This window comes from Lasiosphaeria miniovina (genome assembly GCF_030549165.1).
Source record: "Lasiosphaeria miniovina strain SMH2392-1A chromosome Unknown B0T26scaffold_1, whole genome shotgun sequence".
Classification (NCBI taxonomy): domain Eukaryota; kingdom Fungi; phylum Ascomycota; class Sordariomycetes; order Sordariales; family Lasiosphaeriaceae; genus Lasiosphaeria; species Lasiosphaeria miniovina.
The window spans coordinates 3912588-3939453 of NW_026848220.1; the positions used below are offsets into that span (position 1 = coordinate 3912588).

Here is a 26866-nt window from a genome sequence, read left to right on the forward strand (position 1 = left end):
TAATGAAGGCTTTGGATGAGGCAAGGTAAATTCAACCCGTATCGAAATTTGCATGACTTATGGGCGCGTGGAAATCCATAGGTTTACCGCTTATTGACAAAACATTCGCTTAAGAAACGTTCATTATCAGAGGCTGCTCATTTCCTACCCGGAAGTTTCATCCACTTGGGCAGTTTCTTAGGGAATCCATCCAAACCCGAGCCGGAGTTCTTCTCTGACTTGCCGGGAATGGTAGACGGTCCAGCAGTGCCCTCCTGCTCCTCCGTTTCCTTCGGAACTTCTGGCACGACAACTGCTTGTGCCTTGCTTGCGACGCTACTCTTGAGGAACGATGCATTTCGAGCTTCGGACGATGCCTCGTCCTCCCACATCAAAATCAGGAGTTCGTGTCTTTTAAGTCGGTAATTAGTGATCAGCGGTTTTTCATCTTCCTGGATAAATGTCTTGGTCCCCGACATGATAAGCTTAAAGGGCTGGTTGGGGTGAGCCATGACGCCTCGAACAGCTTCGTAGAACACAGTACCCGTCTCCTCGCGGCCGATGATCCACTGTGCCGAGGTTTGGTCGGGGAAGCGGACTTTGATATGCACCGTGGAGATCTTGGCAAGCTTCGCAGCCTCTTGAGCTGCGGCAGCAGCTAGCTCGGCATCGGACTTGAGACGCGTGTTTTGAGAACGCGCATTCAGTTGTTGCTGGCGGAGCTGCGCGTGTGCGATAGTGGGCTCGTAGACAGACTCATCCTCGAAAATTTGAGCCGCGATAGGTGTAGAGGATGACGGCGCTGAGAAAACGCCATCTAGTTGGATATGGCCAACAGCGACAGCCGTAGTCGAGGGTTCGTCGATGTCCATAGCATCGCCCGCCACAATCGACTCAACTGGCGCACTTGACTCAAACCGCGCACTCGGTTCCGTTGCTGTAGTCGTTGCATTTGGTTTAATTTCGTTGGTGCTTGTGGCTTCTGGGGCTGGTGCGGCATCCGGCTGTGTTATAGGCGCAGCAGGAGCGTCCCCTAGTTTAGGTCCTTCCGAGACCGAGAGTACCGAGGCCGTTGTCTCTTCCTGATTCTCGGTTTCCACTACGGCGACATCTTTCAGATACCCGCTAATTTCCTCCATCGCCTCATATAGAGTCTTGTCCGAGTCTCGGAATGCAACCCTGAGCACAATACTGCCCGAGTTTATTCCGCATTGTGACAGCGTCTTCTGTAAGTCCTCTAGAGCAGAATACTCCTTGCCCAAGATATTGACGACTGGGGCCTCATAGTACAGCTGACCGCTGCCGCTGTTCCCACTGTTTGGCTTTGGCGAGCCTCTCCCTGTGATATTCAGGTCCTTTTCCGCGGTCTCAAACTGCCGCATTACCTGCCACAATGTCATATGACTTGGTAGCTTCTTAGTGAACCTGCGGCCCACAACATCGAGTGCTATCGAAACGACAGAGGGACTGCTGGACTTCAGGACAAGCTCCAGTTTGGCACCAGTAACGAGACCTGATGTTCGGAAGGGTGCGGACAAGTTGACAGCCTTCTGCTTGTGTCTATAGTCTCCAGTTAGTCTATGGGGGTGTTGCAGCGCCGCAAAAGGCAGCCAAGATGACGCACTTGAACAAGTACTTGTCGGCGTTCAAGTTGAGTTTCTTGCAGGCCTCGGTGAGAACATCGACCAGATGAGTGCCAGGAGAAACCTTGACCTTGACTCGGCGAAAGTCGGTCGAGACAACCTCAACATGGGCGGACATGATGTCTCTAGCAGAGCAAAGAGCGTCGTCGCTCCTAGCCCTCGGAGTTGTGATACTTCAAGTCTATAAGGAAAGTTTGCTCGAGTCCTCGGCTGTTTTGGGTAGAAAGACGATCCTCGAGTGCGCAGCACAAATAGGCCGTCCAAGATGTTGCGAAAGTCTCGCGGGTCCTAGCAGAATCCCAAACACTACCAGGTAATTCTTTGTCAGGTACGGGTGCCGGCAGGCAGCCCGGCTCGTAACTGTTGCCTTGTAGCCGACAAGCAGCAGTGAACTGGGTGCAGCTTATACCCAACGCTCCGCGCTGAGTCGACTTGAAGAAGCCGAATTCTGTAGACAATTCACAGAAAGGCGTAACCAAGTTTCGCCGAGTTTGTAAGTAGAAAGGGAGCTCTGCGTTGCGTCAGGTTCGTAGTTAAAGAAAGGTATGTCACAGCAGCTGGTCGAATCTAGGTCGAGTGTCTTTTTGGTGGGAGCTGTGGTTGTTCGGGGAGTTTCCATGCCTTTGGAGGGGCAATTCATTACTACCCACCTAACGAGCCCAGGAAGCTCCCCCAGGTTGGGCAACCCCCCAAGTTTAGCGCCCCTCGTCACCGCCTTCATTTTCAGCCAACATCCTGTCAAAGCATGAGACCCCTGTCAGTGGAGCCCAGTTTTTCCCGACCAGTAGCCCAGCCGCCGCGCCAGCTGGTGTGTTGCCTGCCTTGCCATTGCGCTTCAAGGCTGACGGAGCTTAACGACGACAGCTCCAGCAACACGACCAAAGCAACCAAAAGCGCGACCACACGACGACAGCGTCATTCCACCATCAGCATCCACCCACGAAACCTGCCATATCTTGATATTGTCCCGGGCTTCTGGCTACACCGCCGACTAATAACGGGCGATATACACACATCGCCGCACAATGGTAAGTCAAAGCTCCCTGCACCTGCCCAACAGATCGCGAACGTGTACTGCATCCTGCGGCAGGACAGCTCGAACGGCGACGAATGATGAAGAACAAGGAAGCTAACTCTTCTGTCTGCTTGGAATATAGTCGTCTCCTTTCTCAATAAGTAAATGCAGCCTCTGTTTCCCTCGTGCCATCAAAAGACCATCAACCTCGGGTCCCTCCATACGGGTCGAAAAAAGAATGTTGGCGCTGACTCCCTCTCTCGCAATAAAACAGACGGCGGTGCGTGCGTGGCCATGGTGGGCAAAGACTGCGTGGCGATTGCGTGCGACCTGCGGCTCGGGCTGCAGGCGCTGACGGTGTCGAACAACTTCCCCAAGATCTTCCAGTACGGGGACAACGTATTTCTGGGGCTGACGGGGCTGGCGACGGACCTGTCGACGGTGTCGGACCTGTTTCGGTACAAGGTAAACATGTACCGACTGCGCGAGGAACGCAACATCGCGCCCAAGACGTTTGCAAACCTGGTCAGTAGCAGCCTGTACGAGAAACGGTTCGGCCCCTACTTTGTCAGCCCTGTCGTTGCTGGCCTCGACCCTAAGACGAGCAAGCCCTTCATCTGCGGCTTCGACAGCATCGGGTGCATCGACTTTGCCGCAGACTTCATCGTTAGCGGTACTGCCACGGATCAATTGTACGGCATGTGCGAGAGCCTGTGGGAGCCCAATCTGGTACGTATCCCCTTACACTCATTCACTCATGTTTAGCCTCGCAGGAAGGGGTTATCCCGGTATTCCTCTCCTTTGGCTAACTTGAGGACATGTAGGCCCCCGAAGACCTCTTCGAGACTATATCACAAGCGCTCATGAGTGCCGTGGACCGAGACGCTTTGTCCGGCTGGGGTGCTTATGTTTATATCATTGAAAAGGACAAGGTGACCAAGAGACTGTTGAAGGGACGGCAGGATTAGAGGCGCTCGGCATGGTCATGGGGCGCGAATTGCTCTGGATGGGGACATGTTCTCGCTATATCTTGAGCTACCCACGCCTGGGCGATGTAACATTAGAACAATTAAGCGATGAGGACAGTATGTTCTTTCTCGAGTTTGGGGAGAATCTGCATTGCTACCGGCCTCCATTTGGTGACTTGACCCTGTGATTTACATTTTTCACCTTCTTGGTTCATACACGCCAACCTTCCGGAATGAGCATGTTATGAGATCGAGATCAACTACTGTATAGGGTCTAAATATATCTAGGACTCCATGCCTCTGTCCTCTATATTTCTATTGTTCTTTTTTGTCCTGCGAAACCACACTCGCAGCGTCTTGAACGAAGAACATGCGCTCGAAAAACTTCAACACCTCGTCGATGAGACTGCAGACCACGTTAGTTTGAGTTGAGTAAAAAACCAGTAAAGGTTAAGAGGCTGAGAGAACTTACATCACAGGCGCGCTGATGATAACAACTGCCTTCCATTCGGTCCAGTTGAGAGGCAAGATAGAGAACAGCGTCTGGAGGACAGGGGTGTAGAGCAGCGCAAAGTGCAATGCCATCGACAAGGCAATAGCATACACAAGCATCATGTTATCCCACACGGGGAGGGTCAGGAGAGACTCGCTTGACGACAGAGCGTTCATGGCGTTGAACATCTCAATGGTGACGAGTATCGAAAGCGAGATGGTCGAGCCGGCCTTGGCCATGTCATTGCTGAACATCTCGCAGCCAGTCTCCGGGAACTCGGTGGAGCAGCGGTGGAAGTTCGAGAGCTGTTGAAAGGTAATCTGGGGGCCCTCCGAGTAGAACATAAACCACCAGGCGTATCCGGCGACCGTGGCAAGCCCAACGTAGGTTCCAATGACGAGATACCGGAAGAAGAGCCACCCGCCAATCAGCGGTTCGTCCCGCTTTCTCGGTTGGCGCTTCATGATATCATGGTCTGGCGGGTTGAATGACAATGCTGTCGCGGGAAGACCATCGGTGACGAGGTTAACCCATAGAAGCTGGACAGGGATTAAGGCCTCGGGCATTCCCAATGCGGCGGTCAAAAAGATGGACACGACCTCGCCGATATTGGATGAGATTAGGTACCGAATGAATTGCTGGGTGTTGTTGTAGATCGACCGGCCTTCCTCAATGGCGAGTCCGATGGTGGCAAAGTTATTGTCAGCCAGGACCATGTCGGCCGCAAGCTTGGACACGTCAGTGCCCGAACCCATGGCGACGCCAATGTCGGACTTCTTGAGAGCAGGCGCGTCATTCACACCATCACCAGTCATGGCAACAACTTCTCCAAGAGACTGGAGGAGGTCGACAAGCTTCGACTTGTGACTAGGCTCGACACGAGAAAAGAGAGACGCAGTCTTGGAGGCCTCAAGCTGTTCGCTAGGGCTGAGGCTGTCGAACTCGCGGCCAGTGAAGCTTTTACCAGTGAGGTCCTCCTTCTGCCCAAAAATGCCGATCTGGCGGCAGATACTCTCCGCCGTATTGCGATTATCGCCAGTGATAACAATGACCCGGATACCAGCCTCTCTGCACTTTTTGATCGAAGCAGGAACCTCCGGTCGAGGAGGATCAAGCATTCCGACGAGGCCGAGGAAGGTAAGATTTTGCTCCAAAGAGGCATATTCAGAAGTGGATTTGGCGGTATGGAGAAGGGAGTTGCCGGAGACATCATCATGGCTGGCCAAAGCGATAACGCGGAGTCCTCGGTTGCCGTAATCAACGACTTCCTTCAGGAGAATCTGAGATAGCTTGCGATCCAACAGAATTTTCTTTCCATTAGGGCCGAGGAGGGCATGGGTGCAACGCTCAATGAGTGACTCCGGTGCCCCCTTCACAAACAGCTTCTTTTTGCCTCCGCCCTCGACAAGTACAGACATGCTCTTGCGATCACGCGAGAACTCATAAGTAGCAAGTCGTTTGTACTTGCTCTCGTACCAGGCGCTGGCGTAGTGGACACGACCTTGGGGTTGGCAGTTTGCTGGGGCACAGGGTCCAATTTTCTCAACCATGACCCGTAGTGCACCTTCGGTGGCCTCACCGACATTGGAGAAAGTTGCGGAATGAGGGTGGTAGTCAAGGTGAGCATCGTTGCAGAGAGCGGCGACCTCGGCCATTTGGAGTATCGTTGCGGACTTCTGGACAATGTCGGTCACAGCCTTGCCCTGCGACTTGATGGCCCCCTTTGGCTCAAATGTGGTTCCCTCAACATCAAGCTCTTCGAGATCAGAGCCACTCTGGTTGATGTATACAATCTTGTTGACGCTCATCTGGTTGGTAGTCAGAGTGCCGGTCTTGTCGGAGCAGATAACACTGCAGCTTCCCAAGGTTTCCACAGAGGGTAGACTTCTGACGACAGCGTTCTTAGCGGCCATTTTCCGGGTCCCCAGTGCCAGGCAAGTGGTGATAACGACAGCAAGACCCTCGGGAATAGCGGCAACGCCAAGGGAGACGGCGATTTTGAGGTAGTAGATGGCGCCCTTGGTCCAGCTGCCATGGCTGGGATCGCTGAAATTGGGAATGTTGATGAGCCAGACAAGGATGCAGATGACGGTAATGACTTTGGCAAGCTTGTCACCAAAATCGTTGAGCTTTTGTTTCAGGGGTGTTGGCTCGGAGATCTGGGCGGTGATGCTCTCGTGTATATCGCCAATGGCGGTGTTCGAGCCAGTCAGGACCACGACGGCCTTGGCGTGTCCAGTCACGACAGTGGTTCCAGAGAAGAGCATGTTGGTCTGATCCTGCAGAACTGCCATTTCGTCAGACAGGACAACGTCACTGTCTTTACCGACGCTTTCGCTCTCTCCGGTAAGGATGGCCTGATCTACAGCGAAGCTGTTGCTCTCAATGGCAACCAGCCTGCAATCGGCGGGAATGCGAGCGCCCACGGCAATGTCAACGATGTCGCCCGGCACCAGCTCCTCGGCCTTGACGCGGGAGATGTGGCCATTGCGCAACACGTTTGCCTCGTTTGCAGAGTATTCCTGCAGGGCAGCGATGGCCTTTTCGGCACTGCTCTCCTGGGAAACTCCCACGACGGAATTCAGGATCAAGATGGTGAGAATGACGGCCGGGTCAACGAATGCGCTCCATCCGCCGCCCTCCTCAAAAAGCGCCAAAACAAAGGAGACAACGGCAGAGCCTAAGAGGATGATGACAAGCTGGTCCTTGAACTGCTCGAGGATGAGCTCCCAAAGCGGCGTGGGTGGTTCGTCGGGAATAGCTACACAAGCAGCTGTTAGTCTAGGAGGGGCATGGACGGGGACGATCGAGTTGCATTCTGCATACCGTTCTTGCCGTACACATTTCGCGCCTGGTGCACTTGTTCGTCGGTCAAGCCCGTGGCAGGGTTGGTGCCTAGAGCGCCGAAAACTTGGTGAACCGACTTTGCAAACGGAGTCTCCATTGTTGGTAAATGTGCCGAACCCAGCTTGCGCGGGACGGGTGTCTTACGGGGAACCGCTCAACAGCAGATAGGGGTGCAGCCGGGGGGGGGAGGGAGGTCGTGATGGCAATGCGTCTCGCGCAAAGTTCCGATTCTACGGATGAGAGACCTGACGACCAGACGACCAGACAGAATCCTTCCAAGTGCAGGAAATAACAGGAGCTATGAATAATAAACCATGGAACCATGCACAGGCAATAAGCTTCCGGGCAAGAAAATGGAAGCAAAAAAGCGAGTGAGCTGGGCCTCTTTTCCAGGCGACTGTTGGATGTCAGGTTCAACCTCAACTACCTATTAAAAAGGACAGGATGCGGCCCTGTTGTGCGCGACGTGTCCAGTTTCGAGAAGTCGCCTCTCGCACCTGTTTGAAGGTGGAGTACCAAGGCAAGCCGGGCTAGACTAGGTCCAGCCACTCTACCGCAGCGCGCGCTGCCTGTGCGGTTACCTAAACTTCCAAACCCGGCTAAGTCATGCTCAACACCCCATCCTAGAAGTTTTGATGACGCCCTGCAGCTCACTCAGGCCCCTGCAGCCCCAATGCGGGGGAAGCCAATTGAAAGTGTTTGTGATCTTTAGGGCACAGGATGACCTGTCCCCTTGTTTTTCCCAAGCTCTGATCCAGTGACAGCACTCCTTTCATTAGTCTACACATACATTCTAGTATAGTATCCATGGAAGAGTATTCCATGCCAAGGCAAACTCATCTACAATATTTGTCTCAAGACCCTCGAACGTCATTAACATGAAGGATTGACCATGGTTGAGTCATCAATCGAAACTTAAACAATGGGTAGGGGCTGAATATCATATCAGACAAGAGTGCAGGCGTGCAGGCAGGGAGAGGCGATGAGGGCTAGAATATTCTAGCGCGCTATCGAGAAGGACGCCACGTCTGTCTCAGGCCATGATGCAATTCGTTATCGTGGATGCTTCAATTGGGGGGGCTATAGAGAAATGAGTCTTTCAATGATATCGAGCTTTACCTTTTTTGTCTTTGTAATTCGGTATGTGCATTTAGCCCATACATCGGTGGAGTGAAGTTTTATTTCATTGAGCTCCGGTTGAATTTCAGTTTCAAACACGGAGTAGTATCATTGTAATTTACTGCAAGAAGACTGGAGGCCGTGGGCCGTGTTTGAGGATAATCTCGCAATCGCATGGTTGAGTGGTATCCCAGCGAAAGCGCAGGAACGAACATCAGAGTATCCTGTCTTGGGCGGTGCGAGAGGATAGTACCCCGCCAACCCCCACCCTATTCAACAACACAATCATTCCAGGCATTCAGCAGGCAGCCAGTTACTTCTCTTTGCAAGCATCCAGCCCAGCGTCAAACCAACCACCTTCGTACTCACTCTTGATCGTACGCTCCGTGACTTTACGCCCATCTTACCGGATCATCAAGCAACTCATCAGACATACAGACAGCATGGCGCCTCCGTCAGCACTCACCATTGCGACCCAATCGGTCCAGCGCCTCGTCAAAGAAGAGACATACTACCACAAGGAGCAGGCAAACCAGGAGGCGCGCATCCAGAAGCTGACCGGGGAAATCGAAGCTGAGAACCCAGACTTGGATAGTAACGCCGAGTATGTGCTCAAGCAAGAGGTAAATAAACTACAGATGATCATTTGACGAAACCAAAAAGGGGGGAAATAATATTTTGTTTTCGTCTCCCAAGCCGTGGCCCCATTCTCAGGATAGCGTTAACCCTAACCCTTAGAAAACCGCGCTGGAAGAGACCAAGGCAGTGTTTGGGCCGCTTGGAGTACGCATTACAGATGCGGTGCAGAAGCTTGAGGAGCAGATCGCCATCTCGGAGAGCGATGGTACCGCTTCAGAAGAGCAGCTGAATAAAGCCAAGGAGGCATTGGTGTCCGGGCAGAGGGTGACGGCGCAGAAGGGCGTGTTGGACAAAAGTACGGAGGGGGATGAGCAGGCGGCTGTCAAATCCGCCACGGCTTAACAAAGAGAATAGATATGGACGGAGGTGGTATTATTCCGTGGCGAGGAGTTAATAAGCATAATGATACCTCCTAACTTTGAAGATGTTTTAATGCCTTGATAGCTGCAATGTACACTTTTCTAATGCCCAATCGACCAAAGCTACCCAATGTACAGATAGTCAACCTTCCCTTCCCGACTACGTTGTATCCATTTTATCCTCTTCCCCAGACTCATCGCCGTCGATCACTATCTGTGGATTGTCTTCTGCTGGGAGCGGTGTCAGGGGGCTATCAGGCTCTTCGTCGTCGTCGTCATCGATCTCGCCCATGTCGACATCCTCTCCGTCGCCCTGGTCAGTCTTGGTGTCTGCCCTGTCTACCGAAGCCTCTCGACTGGGCGCTTGACTGCCAGCAAATGATATGCTCGCAGCAAGGTGGTCAGGCCGATGTCTGCGTAGCTGCTGGCTGTCCTGGCCAGGCGCTGGGCTGTCGCGCGGAGTGCGGCCACCCGTTGTAGACAGTGGACGCGGCGTCCCTACGGACTCGCCGCTCTCAACACCACCCTTAGGTAGAAGGCCACTATCGGGCCGGGGCGTAGCGTTACCGCTTACCAGACCCGGTCTCGGCGTCTGTCCGACCTCGGCCTCTCCGTCGTCCATACCCTCGCGGCGCTCCACCTCCTCCTGCTCGTCTCGGATCAGACGCCGTAGCCGCATGCTCTCATCCATGATCTTAGCGAACTGGTCCCGTCTCTCGCGCCATGTTACCCCGTACGTCTGGCTCTCAGCCTCGAGTTCGGCAATCTCTTCTTCAAGTTTCCTCAGATTCACCGCTTGCTCCATCCTCGGGCGCAGTGAAGGATTGATCGTGATCTTATCAGCAAGCTCGTCAAACTTCTTGCGCTGTTCCAGGGTTGCACGTGCTTGGTCAAGTTGGAGACGCAGCTGAGTCGTATTTTCGCGGACGGACTGCGACGTGTTGGCGATGCGGTCTCGGTCGGCAGCATAGCGCTCACGCTCGCGCTCGTTAGCCGTCAGCAGAAACTGAAGGCGCGCAATGCTGCTGTCGAAGGCCGCGAAGTCGAGGGTGACGTTCTCTTTTATCTGAGGCAGATCCGTGGCGGTAGGTTGTTTCTCCTTCTCAGGGTCGTTGCTCTCAGGTGGGGGAGTCGGTGCTCTCTTAATGCCATCAAACACCACAACCTTGTGGAGCATGCCTAGGCGTTTAGTCACGCGCTTGAACGGCTTCTCCTCGACGTTGAGCAGTCGAGACTTGTGCAGCTCATTTTCCTCCTTGTCATCGAGGAGGGTCCAACCCATTTTGAAGTCGAGATGGAAAGATTCTTGGAATCCTTTACGCGTCGTTTTTGGCGGGAGCCTTGGGCGGGCACGAATTTGGTTGGTGGTTGTTCCGTCGACTTCTCGGAAATGGAGGTGAAAGGCGAGTGGGATACACGGCTCGTCGGCGGAATGGTGGGATGCACTCAAAGAAAAATGAGGCTGAGATGGCCGTGCAGATGCGTAGGTTGATGAGAGATTGTTCCCGCGTCAGCTGCAAAGGCCGCTTTGGGCTCTAGCGTAGGGCGGGAAGTGGGGCAGGCTAGGCCTGTGTATCGCTATGGAAGGTATTTAAGCCATTTCACTTCCTACTCATCCACGGCCCACGACGAGCCTCAGCGAACGACATTCTCGTTGTCATTTTCATCATTTCAAACCCAAACCCCTTCTCCTCTAAGAAAAATGTGCCTGATTCCATTGCGGATCAAGAGAGGATATCATTTCAGCCACTGTTCCGCTGGGTAACATTTCAAACAGCCCCGTTGATCACCTCTCTGCCTACCTAGGTAGCTGCAACGTTTGATCTCGACCCAAAAAAGGGGCGAGGTTTGAGGCGGCATCGCCCTGCCGGACTGAACGACAACAACGATACTGTTCAAAATCGGAAAAAACTCGTATTATTTATTAGTCTTGGGGTCGCTCCCCTTTTGCTTCCCCTTACTTCCCATTCAAGGTCACCTCACTCCCACTGCTTTCGTCTCTCAAATTCGAGCCACTGGCCGTCCCACACCCTACCCCCCTTCAGCAAAAGTTTTGATAAAGTGGCTTTCGGGCCCAAAACCACCCACCATGGCTCCCCGTTCACTTTACGCGATGGGCCTGAGAGTTGCCTTGGACAACATCAACCTCATCACAGGACTCGGCAGCATGCCTCCTAAAGCAGTCTCGGCGATTCTCAGAGCCGTCAAAACGGCAAGTCAGCTGCACGCTATTGAACTAAACAGTGACGATATTTACGAGGAGACCGCCGAACACTGGAAACGCATCATCAAGCAAGACTTTCCATTCCTGTCGGCCGAGCATAAGTGGATTCCTAGCAATCCAAAGTCATGGCATAAAATCTATGAAAAATACCAAACCCTCCAGGCGCAGATCGACACTGCGGCTACCGAGAAGCTGAAGAATACATATGCCGCCCAGCAAAAGGCCAAAGAAGCTGGCAAGACTCATCTCATCAAGAATGCCGCTGAAGCCCGTCACCTGCCTCCAGTCCCCCAGGACGGCAAACGGCGGTCTACAGCAACCACCCCACATTGGTCCACCCAGGCGCGTCCCAAGCAGAGCTTTGTACAGAAGGCCAGGCGGGAGGCACATAATCAGGCCATGCGTCTCAAGCTCTCAACTCCCACCGGCAAGCTCCCCGTTATGCCTGGACAAATTAAGCGGGCACCTGAAAGCATGATAACCAGCAAACGGATTGAGAACCAATTTGACCCTACCGCCAACATAGTCCGGGCGCCTCGCACCATCACGAGAGCGTCAGCTAGCGATGCGGATCGCAAGAGAGAGGCTCGCCTACTTCGCATCAAGAATGCAGGCAAGGCTAAGACGGCGGCCGCGTCCACTTCTGGCGCCCAGGTGTTGACCTTCGACGATGACGATGACAACACAGTAGATCATACCCCTACGACCTCCAAGGGGCGCTTCATGGACGATTTCGAACTCGACGGAGTCGCAATCAAGCCCGAGTATGAGTCGGACAGCCCTCCCACGCCTGAGATGCGTCCACTTAAGAGAGCTCCCGACAGTTATCGTGCACTTTCACCGCCAGCCAAGAAACACAAGATCGAGGAACCTTCGTCGCCGTATTCACAGAACACCAAAGGTTACGGCGCCTCATCGCCGCCTTCAACTGCTTCGCCGACCTCTCATCGCGCTCCTCTCAAGCGTCGCCGAGGCCTGCTGTCGTCAGCCCCCGGCTCCAACTCGGCAACCCCAGTTGTGCGTACGCCTATCTTGGTACCTGTTGCCGCTCGCGGTGCCAGCCCACCCCCCCCCGACCCGGTTGCTGCCGGTCCGAGTACCTCGCCCTCAGTCTTGAATAATATCGACCCATTCGAGACTGTACTCAGCTCTAAGCCCCCTGCCCGGCAGCCAGCTGACTCCGTGATCGACGGAAAGAAGAAACGCGTTGACATCTTTATGAAGCCGAAGAAACGCCCGCGCACCTGAAAAATCACTTGTCTTGCAAGTGGTTACTGAATAGCGGGCAGGAAAATACTGAGCATTGGCTGTGAAACCCAATGTTAAGAGGATTGTATGTGGTATTTTTAGTCATGGTGTTTAGTCTAGGAGGCGATGAACACGCCTGGGGTTGGAGTGTTGGCTGTTTTCTTTCCTTTTGTCGGCAGTCAAATGCCTCGATTTCTGAGAATATCCGGTTTCCCTTTCGTGCTGTTTATTAGGCATTGCGCGGGGAGTTAGGTTACAGTTCAGAGATACCCACCATTTTAGTATAGAACTATAGCGAGGCCAAAGAATTACGGTCATATGTGATTAGTAAATATGTTTAATAAAACAGCAAAGCCGTTAGCAGTCGGCCATTGTATCAAGTGTTGTAGTCAGTTAATCCAGTTTGTGTCCGTAATTATAACTAATGCCTCGGATATGCACCAGCCCAACCGGGGTTTATTATAAGTCTAGGCCCCTGGAGGCAAAACTAGGCTTAATAAAATGTTATAGGCGCCGAACAGGGAATAATATTTGGGCATGTGCGTAGTAGTACAGCCAAGAAAGAAGGTCTCACAGGTTTTGGGCGCTGGCCGTTTCACTTGGAATACGAAGAGAAAATGTGGTGTCACGTTTGTAGTTAAGAGAGCCGTTATCTAGACCGTGTCTGCTAGTAGCATCCCTTCTCCACCCCAGCGTGCTCTATGTGAGATCGTAGATACCTGGAATTTCGAAAAGGATCGCGAAGGGGACGGTTCTATGCCATCCTGTAAATCAATCCCTACCTCCCACTCGCTATGAGCTCGGAAATCAGTGAACGCTTCCTCCCGCACCTAGTAGCCAGATCCCGCAACCTTGCCTCGGTTTGTCTAGCTGGGGCAACCGTGAAATCCCCCCTCCTAGACTACCAAGCTCAACATCACTACTGCCTCTCCCACTCCCACTCTCCAACACTCCACTCTCCTTCGTTTACTTTGTCCTCCTCGCACGCGCGCTTCAGTTACAGAGACGAGGCCTGCGGGAGCTCAACGGCAAACCATCGCCCCCCTCTAAGGGCCAAGACAAGATGAAGGGTGGCACCGCCCTCCAATCCATAGTCTTCCGCGGTCTTGTCGTCGACCCTGTTTGTTGTGTGGGTCAACATATATGTTTAGCCGGGCTATTCAAAGATTTCGATTTTTATTTTGGAGGGGCCCCCAGCATCCATGCATAGAACACGAATAGGAGACCTCTGAGATAGCGGGCGGAAACCGAGGCTTACATTTGCTTGCCTCCGTAAATCAGGCGCTGCTGGACGGGCGGGATGCCTTCCTTCTCCTCGACTTTCTCCTTGACTTGAGAGATCTGTGTATGGTATCGCGATCATATCAGTTTCGGCTATTCGAGTATATCGACCTTTCAAACACAGATATTGTCTAATTCTACTGTTGGCCCTTCCCCGTAATTTTGACCCGTCACTTCACCCTCAATATCGTAGTGAGTGGCACTGACGCCCTCGTGCTTGCTGGCAGAGTCGAGAAAGAAGGAGAGCAATCACAACCAGGCCGCCCCATGGAATGCGCTTCGATAAAAGACCAGGAAGGTAGGGCAGGACGTCTCACTGTGTAGTCAGGCTCAATGTCGAGCTCGAGCTCCTTGCCCGTCAACGTTCGGACTCTGTGGAAGTTCGCACAGTTAGCAGGGGCGAGCGAGGTGGGGGATAAGAAACACGCGGCATTCCAAGCCACCCCATCGATTTGTGAACGGGTACGGGCAGGCGAAGGAGAAGGAGAAGGCAAAATGGAAAAAGAAACGGAAGGGGAGACGAACTTGATCAACATGGTGGGCTATGGTATTCAGAGTGGCTTGTATGAAGTGCCTGTGTCGCGTAGTGATCGGTCGTCGGGTTTGTCTTGACGATGAAAGGTGGTTGAGGTTTCGGAAAAGGACAAAACTAAATAGACTTGGGCCTGGTGGGTGAGTTTGCTATTTCAAGCTATCACTCGTGGAAGGTAGGCAGGGGATATTTCGGAGTGACAGCTGAAGCCTCTCTGTTGCGACGCGACACCTGCAGAAGTGGCGGCAAGGAGGGGTAGTGGGGCAGAGGTCCTCCAAGGCTACAGCATGTTTGAATGGGCCAAGTGGGGCCTTGGGCCGACCTAGCCAGGCTGACAGCTGCTCAGTGATTTGGGATGAGAGCTTCCAGCCTTGCAGCGCCACAAAGTCCCCACAATGAACAAGATGAAGCCTCATTACAGCTGCTCGGATACCTTTTACATTGCGTACCCTCCCGTTAAAGTAAAAAGAATACCTAGCCAAGGCAAGAGGCGTAAAATTAAACGGCTACGCTTTTAATGTTGCACTAGTATATTGCAACCAAAGAAAACTGATGTCTCGAGCACTGCGGCGTGCTATAAGCCACTGCCTTGCCTAGGCCATTTTGACCCCATTATTCCGTAATTAGGTACTATACACTGGGGTTTGCCCATTCAGTAGGGTATACATACAGTGGAGATTTCCATCCTTCGCCCTCACAGTACCTCGCCCGTGGCATCGTGCACTCAGTTCTTTGGTGGCTCAACTTTTTCAAACACGTTGAGACCCAAGCCCTCAGAGTCGAGAAGGAGTCTGTTCTTGCCTCCCGCCTCCTGGAGGATGGCAGCAATGGCCCTCGCGTTCTCCAACTTCTTCAGCTCCACATATGCCTTGCTCTTCTTGATTGCTTCACCGATCAGCTCTGCAGAGCGAGCCTCACCTTGTGCCTTGACAACCATGGCCTGCTTCTCTTGGCGTGCCTTATCGACGACGAACGCGGCCCGCTGGGCATCTTGCTGTGCAACCTGTTTGGCCTCAACGGCGGCCGTAAATTCTGGGGAGAAGGCAAGGTGCTATATAGCAACGTCAGCTGTCGGCCTTCGAGTATGATTGGCTATATCAATGGACATACCGTCAAAGACACATCGTCGAGGAGTATGTTAAAGCGCGCTGCTCGCTTAGAGAGATTCTCGCGCACAAGTCTCGCAACCATCTCTCTCTGGGTAATCAACTGACTAGCGTTGAACTGCGCAACAACGCTCTTGAGGACCTCGTTGACAATCGAAGGAAGGACTCGCTCGTCGTAGTCTGTTCCCAAAGTCCGGTAGATCTGCGGCAGCGCCGTGATCTCGGGTTTGGAGAGCACACGGCAGGTGATGTTGACCATCTGCAAGTCCTTGGTTCCCGTAAGAGAAGAGACGAGGCGGGGCTTTGCTCGGACATCGTAGGTGATGGCCTTTTCGAACCAGGGGATAATGAAATGTGTGCCTTCGTCGTAGATCTCCTTGCTCACGCCGTTGAGTCTCTGGTACTTGATTGCTCTGTGGCCACCATCGACGTTGAAGAGGGCATTCTGGAAGACTAAGACGCCGCCGCCAAGAAGAACAAGGCCCGAGACAGCACTGAGAATGCCTCCAACGCCGCCGGGTGGTCTGCCGCCGGGGAATCCGCCGCGGCCGCCGCTAGACTTTGCGGTTTGCTGGAGTCTGTTCAGGTAATCCTGAAAAGGATTGCGGTTCGCCATTTTTCGCTTCGGGGGGCCTTGGCGGATAGCTCGCTGAGGCTTGGTGTGGAAGTGGGTGGGGATGAGGTTGGAGAGCTCGGAGCTTATTAGAAACCGAGATCCCTTCACCCACCGCAAATTGCTTGTCGCACGTCACGTGTATTTTGCCCAGCGCCAAGAGTTTCAAGCTTTACTTCTGGAAAAAGCTCGGGCTACCCCCGCATAAATCTTCCGCTAAGCTTAAGAAAGCTAGATTATTTTACTTTGCATCGTACAGAGTAATTGAGATAACCAATAGGCGAAGCCGGAATATCTACGGCAGATCTACCATTTCAAGCAAATGTTAAACCTTGTCTCGCGTCGCGTCTTCTCGACCTCCTCGCTCCACTGTCAAAGAATTCTTTTTCTTGTTCCTCGGATTGCTACCGCCAAAAAAAACTGAAAGGCACGAGCGAACTCAGAAGGAAAGGGCTCGACGGCGAGGCAGGTTGCGAATCCAATTGCTAGCTAAAATTTTATTGTTTCCTGCTGTTCCTTTGTTTGCGAAATTCCCGAATCAGCTTCCAACCCCTCCCGTCCATCTCCAATAGGGTGACTTTTTCGCATCTCACGTCCGCGACCCCCTCGTTGCAGTGCAGCGCATCGCTGCTAACCCCTGTCTTCTGCCAACTACATGTACACAGCTATATAGCTAGCTTTCTAGGTGCAAACTACTGCTAGCACTCCAGCAAGGAAAGGTACTGCAAAGTGTCCCGTCGGTGCAATACTTGCAGAAGAGTGGGAGTGCCTCACACCCGCCATGTCGACACGGCAGCCTTCCCGCGTTGTTTTTGTGGGAAACATTCCATATGGTGAGTGAATAGCGAAGTTGTTCCCCGATATTTTGGAACGAACCCCCAGCGAGCCAAACAACTTCGGCTGACTGTCGTCCAGGCCTCACTGAGGAGCAGATAACAGAAATATTCAGTGGGGCTGGAAGAGTTCTCAACTTCCGGCTGGTATACGACCGCGAGACCGGTCGTCCTAAGGGATTTGGCTTTGCAGAATTTCCAGACTACGGTATGCGCTACTATCTCTGCTCTGGTCTCAAAACGCTACCTAAAGCTAACCAACTTCTCTCTTCTCGCACAGATTCATCGGCGTCGGCGGTAAGAAATCTCAACGATTACGAGATAATGGGTCGCAAGCTTCGAGTTGACTTCAGCAACGAAACCGTCAACGACGAGGACAATCCCAGAGGGGATCGAGATGGCGCTGCCACTGGCGTCGTTGGTGGAGGAGGCAATCCTAACATGCCGAGCTATCCCTCGCAACAGCAGCCGTCGCAACAGCTCCAGCAGCCCCCCAACGGTAGCGTTCCCCCGGGCGGGGCATCTTCATTGCCTCCCTTACCGCAGGGCAAAGATCTCCCACAGGGCATGAGCTGCACAGACGCCATCTCACGGACGCTTAACACGCTACCGCCGGCACAGCTCCTCGACATATTGCAGCAGATGAAGACGCTGGCAACCAACGACCCGAGCCGGGCTACCGAGCTCCTAAACCAGGCCCCCCAGCTCAGCTACGCTATTTTCCAGGCGCTACTGATTATGGGGCTCGTATCTCCCGATGCAATCAACTCCGTGCTAGATGCCGGCAGCGCAGCCCCTCAGGCACCCCCCATCTCTGCGGGCCCCACCCCCATGGGTTACAGCTTCCCTGGCGCCACTGGCACACCCCCTATTGGACCTGGAGGTGGTTACCCGCCGCCGCCTATGGCCGTCGCCCCCGCGCCAGTCACAGTGCAAGCGCCCGCGCCTGCTTCTGCGCCCGCTCAGCAGGATCCGGAAACGCTCATGCGCGCCGTCATGGAGCTGTCACAGGAGATGATCGACATGCTTCCTGAGGCAGAGCGGCAACAGATCATGGCTTTGCGCACGAGCTATGCTTCACAGCGGCGTTGAGATCGACATGGCGTTTCTTTTCTGGTAACTGGACCAGCACCAAACAACTTCTGCCTGTTCAACCATCTAGTCTATGAACTGGCACAGATTAGAACGTAGGTTCCACATTAGATGCAATAAAATACCTAACTATGAGGTATGCAGGGGTGGGAAGCTTTGTTTCGTTTTCATTATCGTTTAGGGAGGGGGTTTCTAATCACATCGTTGGGCGGGTATTCTCTGTATTGTGAATTGGGTGCTAAAAAGGAAACTGTGAAATATCTAACAGTTTTGATTGCAAAAAAGCGGAAGCTAAATGCTTACTTATTACGGTTAATTCTGGGTGGGATTTGGGCAAAGGCTAGGTATATAGCGTCATATCAACAGATACATGCAGCAGAACGCTCTCTAACGATGTTTGTGCCTACAAGTCTCTCTTTTCTTTAGATTCACACTCCACTGGCTCCTGAAGACGAAGGCTCGGTCTTTCGGTTAGATGGAGAACAGGCAAATGACATCCTAACCTCCCACATGCCGAACTGATACGCGCCATACTGCTAGGCCATATTGCAGATACAAAGCCGCCACTTAGTTATATACATAGGCACGAATACGGTTATTCACACGTGCTACATCATAAGGAATACATATATTATACAATAATCCTACATCCCAAGTACCGGCCCTGTTTCCAAGACGTACGTATATTCAAGATTAGGTGGGTAGAAACAAGACCACTGCCTAACGTCTTTAACCTGTTCTCCTGCGCCAAAGCAGAGCCACCCGCATCCATACCATGTAGAAACCCAAGTCAACAAACCCTCTGCGCCTTCCCTCCTATCAAACGAGACGTAGTTGGGATAGCAAGCCCAAAGCGTCTACGCCATGTAACCGCTGCCAAATCCAATGCAATAAACCCTGCCCGCCTAGCACCAAACCGATATATGTAATGTATATGCTGAGACATATGCTGACCACCCCCAAAAGAAAAAAGAAAATAAATATTACTTTTCGCTCTCTGTTGTCCACCATGAAACTCCGTTTCCAAGAGAAAAGAAAGAAACAACAGTGGTGTTGATGTGAAAAGGGAATCGTAAGTTCAGAGCCCGTCTGTGTACTCAATCAAGCCTAGACGATTTTATATACCCGCTTGGCGATCAAAAAGCAGACAAGACCGAAACAGAGCAGACCAGCCGTGATTAGCATGAACCACTTCAGGTCGCCCTCGTATTCCTGGCCGGGCACCCAGACATTCATGCCCCACAGGCCGGTGATGATGTTCATGGGTAAAACGATGGTGCCCAGAACGGTGAGCTTCCCGAGGACGTCGGCCGTCTGCTCCTGCCGCTCGTTCATTCGAATGTTGATCTGGGCCAGGTAATTGGCGTGTGAGCGGGCGAGAATTCTAGAACGAGGGTGAGCAAACGATTAGTACATCTTTTCACACACCAGGTGTCAAAAAAGTGGATCACTCACTTTTCATAGTGGCTCAGGTTCGACGTCATGGTCACAATATGATCCTGAATATCGCCCAAGTATAATCCAATCTCTGACCGCGGCGCCACCTCCCAGTGCTCGTTGCAACGCTTAGCGAAGCCCTTGATGACATCTGCCTTGTTGCCGAGGAGCCTGTACAGGGACATGACCTTTTTCCGGCAGTCTCCCACGCGTCGCAGCATATCCCGACCGGACTCGGCTGATGTGGTCTCCCCGGTATCGGTTTTCTCCGAGTCTTTTCTCTTGTTGGGATCCCCCGAGACTGTATTGGCCGAGGAATGAAGTTGAAGAATCTCATCATCAATGTCGTCTACCTCGTCCTCAATGTTTTGAATCAAGGGTCCAAAGACGTCCGTGATATCGTCAATAATTGCGTACGAGATCCAATCGGACGAGAGAATTAAATAATCCCGCAGCTGGCGAATACGTCGCCGTACGTTGGCCGGGTGCGGAGTCATGGAGAAGTGGAAGCTGAGAACGCCTTCTCGGAAAACCACGACGTACATGTTAACAGGCTCGAGGAAGTTCTCGCTGTTCTGGTCCTGATCGAAGGTGCGGTAATTGACGAAGTAGTAGTGGCGAAAGAGTTCAACCTTCTCTCGCTGCTCTTGCATCAAGATGTCCTCGGCAGTCAGTGGATGAATCCCAAAGGCCTTAGAAATCACCTTCATCTCAGCTTCTGTCGGGCTGAGAATATCAAGCCACCATACCGGTCTGTCGCCATACTTGAGCGGCTTGTCACCCTTGGCCGTTGGCTGCGGTGATTTTGAGGCTTGGGGTGACTTGAATGGCTCGGGCGACTTGACGTATCTCGGAGGCGTACGGTCTCCCAAGTCTTGCCTAAATTCTGTAGGTGGGGACATCGGATTTTCGACGGACTGAGGACGCTCCCTACGGGCGTCAAAGTAACTTTGAGTGGTGGTTGCAAGAGATGGCTGTCGTGCGGGAATCCCAGGTGCTCCGTTTTGGCCAGCCAACACCTGCTGCAAGCCTATTGTGATGTCATCGTCTTCGTCTTCGTCGTCAGAGGAGTCGGATAGGACTGGCGGATCGGGAAGAAAAAGCTCCTTGAAAGTCCCTCCTGGTTGGACAAGTTCCGAGATGGTTTGACTGTGGATAGTGGTCTGGAACTCTTCGTTGAAGTATGTGAAACGATAAGGCGCGTCTTCCTCGGATCTAAACCAACCCCGGTGGACGGGCCTCAGCCTCCCATTGATCAGTTGCGGCTCTGTGATCTTTTTGGCGCGGCGCTCTTCGCTGCGGCCCTCCTTTTCGAATTGGCTCCATTCATCTAAGATGGACAGATCTGGCCATTTCCCACGGCGCCTCCTTCCCCGCATACGATACGCACCGGCGTCTCGTGGGCCAAGGTCGTCTTCAGCGATTTCCGAGAGGCCCTCTTGGGGAAAGCAGACGTCCTCTTCAGCTTGTAGAGCGATAGTATGTCTTCTGTCAAGAGGCGACTGCTGGAATGTTGGAACCCCTCGGCCATCGCTATCGTCAAGCGTCCTCCCAGGTGACCGCTGACCGCTTTCGAGCTCGTGCCGAAGCAGCACATCGCTGAAACTCATGTCCAAGCGGTCGGTTGGACGCAGGGAGGGAGAAGCAGGGACTGAGGGCGGATAGTTGACATTGTAGCTCTCGGCCCCGCTACCTGGGAATGTACCGATGAATCGCTTCATGCTGCTGCCCCTGCTCGAGTCGCGGCGGCTGCCAGGCCCGGCCCTTCGCGGGGCAGCATCGTTTGCGCCATAACCCCCAAATGTCTCGGCTTTCTTGAAGACAGAACTGGAAAGTAAAGGCGCTCCTTCACCCCACAGTGCCGTGTCGTCGTCTTCGTCATCGCCTCCACTGTCGTTCTTCACCGCGACAGGCCTCAACCTGCTTCCGCTCGAGTGGCCTGGGGTCAAAACCGAAGGGCGTCGGGGCCTCAAGAAAGCTTGTTGGGCTCTGAGACGAGAGAATTGGATCAGCGAACTAGACAAACCACATCTAATCAAGGACTAGCGGCTTAGCTTACCTATGGTCTAGCAGGGTCTCGCTATCGATACTTGTATTACTGAGGTTATGGGCCGGTCTTGAATAGAAGCGATCCTCGCTCTCGTCAATGCCCGAATCAACACCGTCACGAGCCATGTCATCCGGAGCGACAGCAAAAGACTTTCTCCTTGTCTTCTTCTTCTTGCCTCCCCTATGGTTCTTCCGTCGCCTGCTCGGTTGGCCGGGGTGAGGCTGAGGTCCTGCTGCTGTCGAGGTCGAGCCCGCCGCATCTGGTCGCGCAAGGATTTGCGCACGATCCATTGCAGGCTTCGTAAAGTCCCCTCTGGATTGCTATCCGCGATTGGTAATATTTCTATCGACCAACGGCAGCCAGTGGGTCCTGGGAACTGGCCCTGTTTGGAAGTGGAATTTGTTGCCTAGCAAGGCTTGGCCTGCTTCAGCGGCACAGCAAGATGGACGTCGGCTTGACACTCCGGTTCGGGAAGGGCGACATCAAGACTTAGTGCAGCAAACGCAGAGTGAATGGCTGCTTGGCTAAAAGAGCTCGCGGTGCGTTTAGGAGCGGAGTTCGGACGATGTGAATGACGCGAGAGCTTGCCGGGAGGATTTCGTGGGAAGACGAACAAGTCAGGGCGGTCCGCGGATCTAGTGGCGCCACGTGAGTAGTGTCAACAAATCGAGGCGCGCCGTCTCCAGTCCCTGGAGCCCAGTAGTTCGGAATTAGATGCTAAATGTTTTAAAAGGATATTTCGAGTGAAGGGTAAAAGCCCTTAACGTACTTTCCCAATGTCCAACAACCTGGAAGGTAAAGAAGCTCTTAACCGGAAGAATATTGAACCATTTTTCGCAAAACAACTCAATTCAGGACTGCTCACTGCCTAGCGCCGCGAAACAAGGTTCCGAGTGATGTCAACCGTGCCAGGGTGTGAACGTTGCTGCGGCCGTTGATTGGGCTTTTGGCGGCCCAGGCTGTAAACGGTTCCGAGTGACCCCTGGAAACCTGGAGGTACGCTATTAAGTGGGGGTTCCAAGTTGGCTTCGCAATCCCGTCCTCCTCGCTCTCGTTTTGTAGCCCAGGATTGTATCAACTGTCGTTTATCACGCAATTACCAAACGGCGGTCCATTTAGTTTGTTCGGACTACAACTCAGTCTAAGCAGACGTTTCAGAGCTGGCTTCACTTCGTAATTAAATGAAAAGTTTGCGAAGCAATGTTTCTCTATCAGCCTGGAGCTTCCAAAGTTGGAAGTTACCGAATTTTGAACACCTTGCCCGGCTCCGCTTCCGACCCATTGGCCACCCTGTTGAGAAAAGAATACCTACAATATGCCTCCAGCTCCGTTTACACTTAGGAATCTACCTTAGTCCTACAGACCAGGCTCTAACCGGTCCACGACTAACCTGGGTACTTATACAAGGATTAATACATCCATGAAGACATCAGACGACCTATTTTGTTTGTGACATGGCGATCAAGTATAGCGCCCTGGTTGAGTTCAGTTCGAAACCTCTCGGAGAGTCTGGCACGTCCAAGTTTTCTCCTTTTCGATATGCCGAAAAACCTCGGGATATATTTGACGGGATAGGATCGACATGCCACAGACAACACGCCGTGTTCCTTGAGACACGCTTTCATGGTTGCTCTGCGCCCTACCGACTTGTTGGTTGACGGACGAGAAGACAAACCCCGCAGCAGTTGTGCAGCTCAACCTGAACTACCGTGCCAGCTCGGGTCGGTGCTTTGTCTCCCCCACCATCACATCAGGACAATCTCCTCACTTGTAAGTGGGGACACGAGTTGCAGGTGGCAGATACCTTGGACGGTTACGACAACCAAAATCTTTAGCCACGGATATTCGGCGATCAGCCCCCTAGCCCCGTATCTTGACACGCGAGATGCTCAAGTCTCCCGTCTAGCACTAAGAAGAGGAGGGGGGAAAAGGGAGAAAAAAAAGTAGAAGCATTGTCAATGAGGCGGTGGTGTTGCTCCTCTGCCCCGATGGGGCTTGCTTGGCGCGGCCCACAGGACCCCCCCTTTCTGGTCCAAACCTCCGCACCAAGTCTCACACATGTACTATTTATACCTATACACTCCCGTATGTCCACGCATGCATACCTATCTAGGTATATAGAGAGAGGGCAGGGTCTAAGGCCGGTGTTTAACCCGAGGAGAAATATGAGGGGCACCTCATCCTTTTCACCATCTTTCCCCGAATCAATCTTCAATTCCTTCTCCTTGCTCCTTTGAAGCCCTCACGGAAGAGGTCAAGGATATATATAGCTTGTGTTAGCATTCTCACATTGACCGCGGCATGCAAGCAAACATGGCCGGTTTCCCCAAGCTCATCCCGGCCTTTACCGCTCAAGTAGGTAGTTGGCTCATTCACCAGTTCCCTTTATTCATTTCCAGGCACCACGAGCAGCCGAAGGTGGTAGTATATGCCGTGATCATCTACACATACACGTACATGGAGGTCTCCAATCTCATATCTCTTCCTTGCTAACCTCGCCCGCAACAAAGATCGCCATCAAGGCGCCCAACTACGTCGGGCCGACGGCGGCGGGCGCCACTCTGACGCACGTCGAGATCATTCCCGGCGCGGGCTCGATCCGGGCCGAGGCGGGCTACGGGATCGCGCTGGACGCCGTGTTTGCCCACGGGGCCGACTTCATCAAAATGGACCCGGACGGACGGCACGTGCGGCTCGAGGTGCAGAGCGTGGCCAAGGACGGCCCCACGGGGGCGTTTGTGCGCTTCAACTACACGGGCACGATCTTCCTTGGTGGGCCGGGCGGAAAGGTCCTCACGGGCGAGCCCGACGCCAAGACGACCGACTTCGGAGAGGCTTGTCAGTTCTTCCCCCTCCCCCCCCTTTTTTTTATTTTTTTTATTTATATACCTATTCAAAAGTTCCAAAAAAGGAAAAAAAACGTTCTTTAACCAAACCTATTATCATATCTTTACGTTCTATCATTCCCACCCTTCTAACTTTGTTCGGTCCGAATATCAGTCACCCGTGTTGTGTTTGAGTCGGGCCACCCCGAGCTGGCTGCTCTGCAGACCAAGGTCTATGTGTCGTCCGGGAGATTCATTGTTGAGCCTGGCAAGCCTGTCATTGTTGAGTACAAGATCAGTGAAGTGGTTGCATAGAGAAGTCGGAATAGCGAAGAGAGGATATCCAATTTCCTGAAGCTGGAGAAGAGATACGCCAGTCGCGTAGCAACCTAGCAATGCCACGACCTGAACAATCTTGATTAGCCAAGCACCCATTCTCAGCACATGTCCGCGGTTTTCAGCCCACCGCAAGGACGCTCACATGTAATCCTACATAGCTCAGATATATATTGAATATGCAATGAAATATGCGTTCCCAGAATCCGGACATTTGTTAACAAACATCGCCTTATAATCCCGATTGAGGGCGAGATAAACCCAAAGGGTATAATATCCATTTGCGTGCTCCATGACTATAGTAGCCCCGTTTCCCATCTCGACTCGAGTTCCGCTCTAGAGCCAAACCGCAACCAGTTCCGCCACCCAGTGTGTACCTCCAAAGTCTAAGACTCCCCATGGTCCCAAGAATCCGCGGGGCAGATCAAGCCTCATGCGCTATCAATGATAGACTAGATGATAGGCGTATACCAAATAGCTTCACGAGCGTCGTTAGTTGCTCGGTGGGCCTCCGGCTTTCTGGACAAGCAGTCTTCCAACCTGAAGGTTAGCATTCTCGTAGGCCTTCGAACCCGGAGGAAAGGTACCAAGTGCAGCCCAAAGATCGATTAGGGGCTGCATGGGCTCAAGATCAGCCTTCTTGAGGAGATTAAGTGTAGTCGCTGTGAGAATAAAATGGCTGAAACAGCTATTCATCGACTTCTCAAGGTTCAGAGAAAACATATCCTCAAAATGCGACCAGTACAGATGGGCGTAGACACGGAACATTTGACGGAAGATGGTTTGGCAGGTTTCCAAGAAATTTTGAGGGAACCCGCTCCGCTTGCCAATCCAGTCTTGTCCGGGCTTCTCATTCAAAGCTTGTTCGGGCGTATCGTCCCACTGCCGTCCAGTCTCCGGGGCTGGGGAAGAGAAGGCCGCGTTCTCGGCATATGAGACACCTGCCGGGTCGGTTGGGAATATGTTGGAATCGTCGATTTTCCCGGAAATGTAACGCTGGACCAAAGTCAAATACTCATACGCCGGGATCTCGACGGGGATCAATCTAGAGCTCAACCATGTGAAGGAGTGATTCCTGCAATCGTATTTCATCAGCCAAGAGGTCCAGTTGACAGTGTTAATCAACCAACTCACATTCCTGCCGACATCTTGGGGCACTTCCGAGAATTGCAGATTGAGGAGCCATCCTCCTCCTTGTCATGGACGAGGCGAATGAAGGTAATGAGCATTCTCCAATGGTCGACGACTACCCGAGGTCAGCAGTGTATCCGGGTGTGAGGGCAGAAGTACCTTAACTCACCCTGGTGTGCAACCCATTCTCCCATCTCAACCGTCTTGGGCTTTGCGCTCAGTGTGAGAAAGTTTCCCTTGACAATATGCTTTGCATAGTTGGCATTGAGCCACAAGGGCTTCACAGAAGGGATGTGGTAAGAAGCGAGGATATCCTCAGCAGACGGAGCTAAGCCGCTGGATTGATCCATCCCAATGGTCTTGGCAAGTGACGGGGAGCTTGGCAGCGGCGGCAGTATCGCCGCAGAACTTGCAGTGAACTGGCTTCCGTCAACGTAGTTGTTGAATGACGGTGAAGGTTGGTCAGCCGGGGAATTTGGGCTTCTTTGTCCTCTGAAACGAGCGTTGCTGCGAGTTCGAATTAGTTCAGGTCATATAGAAACCACGTAGAACTATAGCTAATCCGGGCAGGGTCGGGTTGAATGACGACGCGAGACCATGAATCTCGATCGTTGCCCCTGTGTGCTTCTCAGGACGGGCGCTAGACTCTGCCGTTCTCTAGTACATAGCAGAGAAATGCAACGAGCGAAGGGCAGCGGAGTGCAACCGCAAGCTTCGTCAAAGCCTTGCTTTCTTGCAGCGCCTGTCCTACGTCAGGCTGGTTGACTGCTATGCTGGGGTGGACGGGTGGACGGGTGCGACAACTGTGCTTGGGCCAAAGAAAAGAAAGCGGCATTCCAGATAGATTACCAAGATGACCAGGCGCTGCGTATATGGGCGCGATAGGGCTATAATACACGCATAGAAATGCGTGGTTGCTATGCATGATGGGAGGGGGCCGTATGGGGGTTAGGCGCTGCTCAAAACTCAAAACCGACTTGAATGTCATGTGAAGTACGAAGGTAAAGAACGAACTGGGCGGCATTAGATTTGGCAGAGAGAGGAGCGGGCCCTTGGCCAAACACCCTCATGCTTCTTCATCCGCAGGCTCGCAGCA

At 52.9% G+C, this 26866-nt stretch overlaps 12 protein-coding genes across 12 annotated transcripts; 5 read left to right on the forward strand and 7 right to left on the reverse strand.

Moving 5' to 3' along the window:
• Window positions 1-137: 137 nt before the first annotated feature.
• Window positions 138-1740, reverse strand: B0T26DRAFT_632648 (GLUT4 regulating protein TUG-domain-containing protein; the record flags this gene model as incomplete). Its single annotated transcript, XM_060436462.1, has 2 exons — window positions 138-1539; window positions 1604-1740. 2 exons carry the CDS (start codon window positions 1738-1740, stop codon window positions 138-140), a joined length of 1539 nt encoding a protein of 512 aa, XP_060302948.1.
• Window positions 1741-2405: 665 nt separating this feature from the next.
• B0T26DRAFT_51256 (proteasome component PUP3) lies at window positions 2406-3839 on the forward strand. Its single transcript, XM_060435436.1, has 5 exons — window positions 2406-2650; window positions 2780-2798; window positions 2912-3162; window positions 3247-3366; window positions 3462-3839. Exons 1-5 carry the CDS (start codon window positions 2648-2650, stop codon window positions 3603-3605), a joined length of 537 nt encoding a protein of 178 aa, XP_060302949.1. The 5' UTR covers window positions 2406-2647; the 3' UTR covers window positions 3606-3839.
• An 81-nt stretch (window positions 3840-3920) lies between these two features.
• On the reverse strand, window positions 3921-7042 carry B0T26DRAFT_635080 (putative calcium P-type ATPase; the record flags this gene model as incomplete). The annotated part of the gene is made up of 3 exons (XM_060436688.1): window positions 3921-4011; window positions 4078-6859; window positions 6925-7042. The coding sequence occupies 3 exons, from the start codon at window positions 7040-7042 to the stop codon at window positions 3921-3923; spliced, it is 2991 nt and encodes a 996-aa protein (XP_060302950.1).
• A 1290-nt stretch (window positions 7043-8332) lies between these two features.
• On the forward strand, window positions 8333-9144 carry B0T26DRAFT_808651 (tubulin binding cofactor A; the record flags this gene model as incomplete). Its single annotated transcript, XM_060447246.1, has 3 exons — window positions 8333-8687; window positions 8803-8998; window positions 9128-9144. Exons 1-3 carry the CDS (start codon window positions 8508-8510, stop codon window positions 9142-9144), a joined length of 393 nt encoding a protein of 130 aa, XP_060302951.1. The 5' UTR covers window positions 8333-8507.
• A 78-nt stretch (window positions 9145-9222) lies between these two features.
• B0T26DRAFT_746030 (Tho complex subunit 7-domain-containing protein) lies at window positions 9223-10344 on the reverse strand (the record flags this gene model as incomplete). Its single annotated transcript, XM_060444646.1, has 1 exon — window positions 9223-10344. One exon carries the CDS (start codon window positions 10342-10344, stop codon window positions 9223-9225), a length of 1122 nt encoding a protein of 373 aa, XP_060302952.1.
• A 344-nt stretch (window positions 10345-10688) lies between these two features.
• Window positions 10689-12901, forward strand: B0T26DRAFT_686965 (RNA polymerase II transcription factor SIII subunit A-domain-containing protein). Its single transcript, XM_060440923.1, has one exon. It carries the CDS (start codon window positions 11152-11154, stop codon window positions 12532-12534), a length of 1383 nt encoding a protein of 460 aa, XP_060302953.1. The 5' UTR covers window positions 10689-11151; the 3' UTR covers window positions 12535-12901.
• Window positions 12902-13154: 253 nt separating this feature from the next.
• Window positions 13155-14589, reverse strand: B0T26DRAFT_686967 (ubiquitin-related domain-containing protein). The gene is made up of 4 exons (XM_060440924.1): window positions 14341-14589; window positions 14133-14187; window positions 13793-13875; window positions 13155-13652 (listed from the first exon to the last, which is right to left on the reverse strand). Exons 1-4 carry the CDS (start codon window positions 14349-14351, stop codon window positions 13532-13534), a joined length of 270 nt encoding a protein of 89 aa, XP_060302954.1. The 5' UTR covers window positions 14352-14589; the 3' UTR covers window positions 13155-13531.
• Window positions 14590-16323, reverse strand: B0T26DRAFT_686970 (band 7 family-domain-containing protein). Its single transcript, XM_060440925.1, has 2 exons — window positions 15458-16323; window positions 14590-15398 (listed from the first exon to the last, which is right to left on the reverse strand). The coding sequence occupies exons 1-2, from the start codon at window positions 16067-16069 to the stop codon at window positions 15072-15074; spliced, it is 939 nt and encodes a 312-aa protein (XP_060302955.1). The 5' UTR covers window positions 16070-16323; the 3' UTR covers window positions 14590-15071.
• Window positions 16324-16847: 524 nt separating this feature from the next.
• B0T26DRAFT_746034 (hinge domain of cleavage stimulation factor subunit 2-domain-containing protein) lies at window positions 16848-17991 on the forward strand (the record flags this gene model as incomplete). Its single annotated transcript, XM_060444647.1, has 3 exons — window positions 16848-16899; window positions 16982-17107; window positions 17180-17991. The coding sequence occupies 3 exons, from the start codon at window positions 16848-16850 to the stop codon at window positions 17989-17991; spliced, it is 990 nt and encodes a 329-aa protein (XP_060302956.1).
• Window positions 17992-19098: 1107 nt separating this feature from the next.
• B0T26DRAFT_633492 (uncharacterized protein) lies at window positions 19099-21768 on the reverse strand (the record flags this gene model as incomplete). Its single annotated transcript, XM_060436544.1, has 3 exons — window positions 19099-19375; window positions 19447-21417; window positions 21488-21768. 3 exons carry the CDS (start codon window positions 21766-21768, stop codon window positions 19099-19101), a joined length of 2529 nt encoding a protein of 842 aa, XP_060302957.1.
• Window positions 21769-23791: 2023 nt separating this feature from the next.
• B0T26DRAFT_746036 (uncharacterized protein) lies at window positions 23792-24618 on the forward strand (the record flags this gene model as incomplete). The annotated part of the gene is made up of 3 exons (XM_060444648.1): window positions 23792-23833; window positions 23989-24316; window positions 24479-24618. The coding sequence occupies 3 exons, from the start codon at window positions 23792-23794 to the stop codon at window positions 24616-24618; spliced, it is 510 nt and encodes a 169-aa protein (XP_060302958.1).
• Window positions 24619-25131: 513 nt separating this feature from the next.
• B0T26DRAFT_670416 (Mob1/phocein) lies at window positions 25132-26120 on the reverse strand (the record flags this gene model as incomplete). The annotated part of the gene is made up of 3 exons (XM_060439175.1): window positions 25132-25714; window positions 25774-25885; window positions 25940-26120. 3 exons carry the CDS (start codon window positions 26118-26120, stop codon window positions 25132-25134), a joined length of 876 nt encoding a protein of 291 aa, XP_060302959.1.
• Between the last annotated feature and the right edge of the window lie 746 nt (window positions 26121-26866).

What these genes read in the sequence shown, in the direction of transcription:
- B0T26DRAFT_686967 (XM_060440924.1), bottom strand. An exon ending in ACATTGAGCCTGACTACACA is followed by an intron (nt 13,876 to 14,132) that starts GTGAGACGTCCT and finishes TACCATACACAG; the next exon opens with ATCTCTCAAGTCAAGGAGAA. An exon ending in ATTTACGGAGGCAAGCAAAT is followed by an intron (nt 13,653 to 13,792) that starts GTAAGCCTCGGT and finishes CACAACAAACAG; the next exon opens with GGTCGACGACAAGACCGCGG.
- B0T26DRAFT_686965 (XM_060440923.1), top strand. Translation starts at nt 11,152, where the DNA reads ATGGCTCCCCGTTCACTTTACGCGATGGGCCTGAGAGTTGCCTTGGAC.
- B0T26DRAFT_51256 (XM_060435436.1), top strand. An exon ending in CCAAGACGTTTGCAAACCTG is followed by an intron (nt 3,163 to 3,246) that starts GTCAGTAGCAGC and finishes AAGACGAGCAAG; the next exon opens with CCCTTCATCTGCGGCTTCGA. An exon ending in GCCTGTGGGAGCCCAATCTG is followed by an intron (nt 3,367 to 3,461) that starts GTACGTATCCCC and finishes GAGGACATGTAG; the next exon opens with GCCCCCGAAGACCTCTTCGA.
- B0T26DRAFT_686970 (XM_060440925.1), bottom strand. Translation starts at nt 16,069, where the DNA reads ATGGCGAACCGCAATCCTTTTCAGGATTACCTGAACAGACTCCAGCAA. An exon ending in TCGACGATGTGTCTTTGACG is followed by an intron (nt 15,399 to 15,457) that starts GTATGTCCATTG and finishes GTTGCTATATAG; the next exon opens with CACCTTGCCTTCTCCCCAGA.